Source organism: Aplysia californica, unplaced genomic scaffold (assembly GCF_000002075.1).
Source record: "Aplysia californica isolate F4 #8 unplaced genomic scaffold, AplCal3.0 scaffold00209, whole genome shotgun sequence".
NCBI classification, from domain to species: Eukaryota; Metazoa; Mollusca; class Gastropoda; order Aplysiida; family Aplysiidae; genus Aplysia; species Aplysia californica.
In genome coordinates, this window is record NW_004797479.1 from 642,373 (window position 1) to 644,433 (window position 2,061).

General features: G+C 35.5%; 1 protein-coding gene across 1 annotated transcript in view; it reads left to right on the plus strand.

Moving 5' to 3' along the window:
- Window positions 1-2,061, plus strand: part of LOC101847496 (dynein heavy chain 2, axonemal) — a gene marked incomplete in the record, with an annotated part of 126,218 nt that overhangs the window by 110,889 nt on the left and 13,268 nt on the right. The window contains 1 exon segment of the mRNA XM_035970017.1: window positions 1,601-1,695. Within this exon segment, the coding sequence (XP_035825910.1) occupies window positions 1,601-1,695 (95 nt within the window).

The window sequence follows — 2,061 nt, forward strand, 5'->3', positions numbered from 1 at the left end:
TTTTTAAATTTTCTATCTCCACCTCTTGCTTCTGTCTGTGTTGCTTTCTTAATCTCTCTCTCTCTCTGTCTTTGTAGTACTGGTATCTCTCTACCTCTCTGTCTCTCTCTCTCTCTATCTCTCTCTATCTCTCTCTACCTCTCTGTCTCTCTCTAGCTATCTCTGTTTCTCTCTGCCTCTGTCATTTTTCTCTCTTTGGTGCCCATCTCTGCATCCTAGAGAAATGTGGTTATTTTCTTACCCGTTGACTGTAACTTAATAATAGGTATGATAATAATACATTGTAATAATAATAATAATAATAAATAGCACTTATGCTGCGCATTTCCATTTCCTAAAAGATGCTCAATGCGCATTACAATGAAAAAGACATCACATCTTAAAAATTAATCGACACAAATGTGTACGTAAAACAAAGTATTATAGATATAATATAAATGCTATGTGTAAAATTTTATACCAGAAAAACAGTCTCGCAGTGAGGTTGAAAATAATAATAATAATAATAATAATAATAATAAAGATAATAAAAATAATGCTAATGATAATGGTGATGATAAAACGGATAAAAATAAAAATAACAAAAACTATATTCTCGTAATGATCATTATAATAATGATGATAATGATTACGATTATGACAATAGTCATAGTCATAGTAATAATAATGGTAATAATTGTATTATTGATAATAATGATATATTTGTATTTTATTATCATAATTTGTATACCCCACCTCCCTACCATAGGCTATCACTTTTAAACGAACTATTTACACTCCAACAGACCCTCTAATATTGTGAAACCTTTTCAACTAACTGGGAAATGGTTAAAAAGAACTCAGTTACAGCTATTGTATTTGAATATATTATGTGTCTCGACGGGTTGGAATCAGGCGCTTGTCAATTTCGGGGCATATGGAGTTATTGATATCACCTTAAATCCAGTTCATTTGTCTTGCTTTTGATTTTAAAAAAAAAATATTCATTTATCTTAGATACAAGTCAAAGTATTGGCGATTGAAGGAGGTGGGGGTCGCCTCGTTTTTAGGGGTAAAATTAGTAAGAAAATAGCCGCCAAAGTTGAGTTATTTTCTTATCTTAAGAGTCCGTTGAAAACAGAAAATTTCGATCGTTTATGCCTTTAACCAACGTTTTTCAGTAAAATCCACTCAGAAATATGTTCTTTAATGGGCATGAAAGATATTGAGCCAAAAAACGAAATTTCTATAAAAATTCCCAAACCTGCGGAAAAATGCCAGTTTCTTCACTTATCTTTTGTAGACGAGCGCCTGATTTCACCATGCTGCCTCATATATGGCCGCTTTTAATCACAAGGGGGCTATCCCGAAAAATGCTGTTTTGAGAAAATCAAAGGTAAAGTTTTTGCCCCTTGTTCAGTTTCATTAAAAGAGGAGGAGAATTTTCTCTATAACCCAACAAATATACCCACCAGTGAAACCAAACTACTCCTATAGCTAGGGCAATGCTCACTTTTGGTATAGGTCAAGATTTCTGGAAACCCCCGAAATCTGGGTTAGCCCGCTTGTCCTTAAAAGCGACCAAATGTCAAGCAATGTGTTCTCCATTGTGTTTTTCCAGGGTGTCTATGCTGCCCACGTACTACATCCCCAAGGACGGGCCGCTGTCTTCCTACAAGGAGTACGTCAGCATGTTGCCTCAAGTTGACCACCCAGGTCAGTAGTCTCGGATATGATGGGGTGGTTGGAGGGTATAAGTTATCTGTCTGAAGTGGTTTGCTCCTTCTATTTCTTAAGATTTTTAAAAACTGTTATTTTGGTTACTTTTATTACCAGGTAAAAGAAAAAGGTTTGTTATCTTTTCTTTTTTTTTGCTTCCATTTCAAGAAGTACCCTTTTTTGTGTTATAAAGCCTTTTTACTTAACATCATTGGCATACCAGTGCCCATTTCTGTGTCTTAAGCACACCAGTGCCCATTTCTGTGTCTTAAGCACACCAGTGCCCATTTCTGTGTCTTAAGCACACCAGTACCCCTTTCTGTGTCTTAAGCACACCAGTGCCCATTTCTGTGTCTTAAGCAC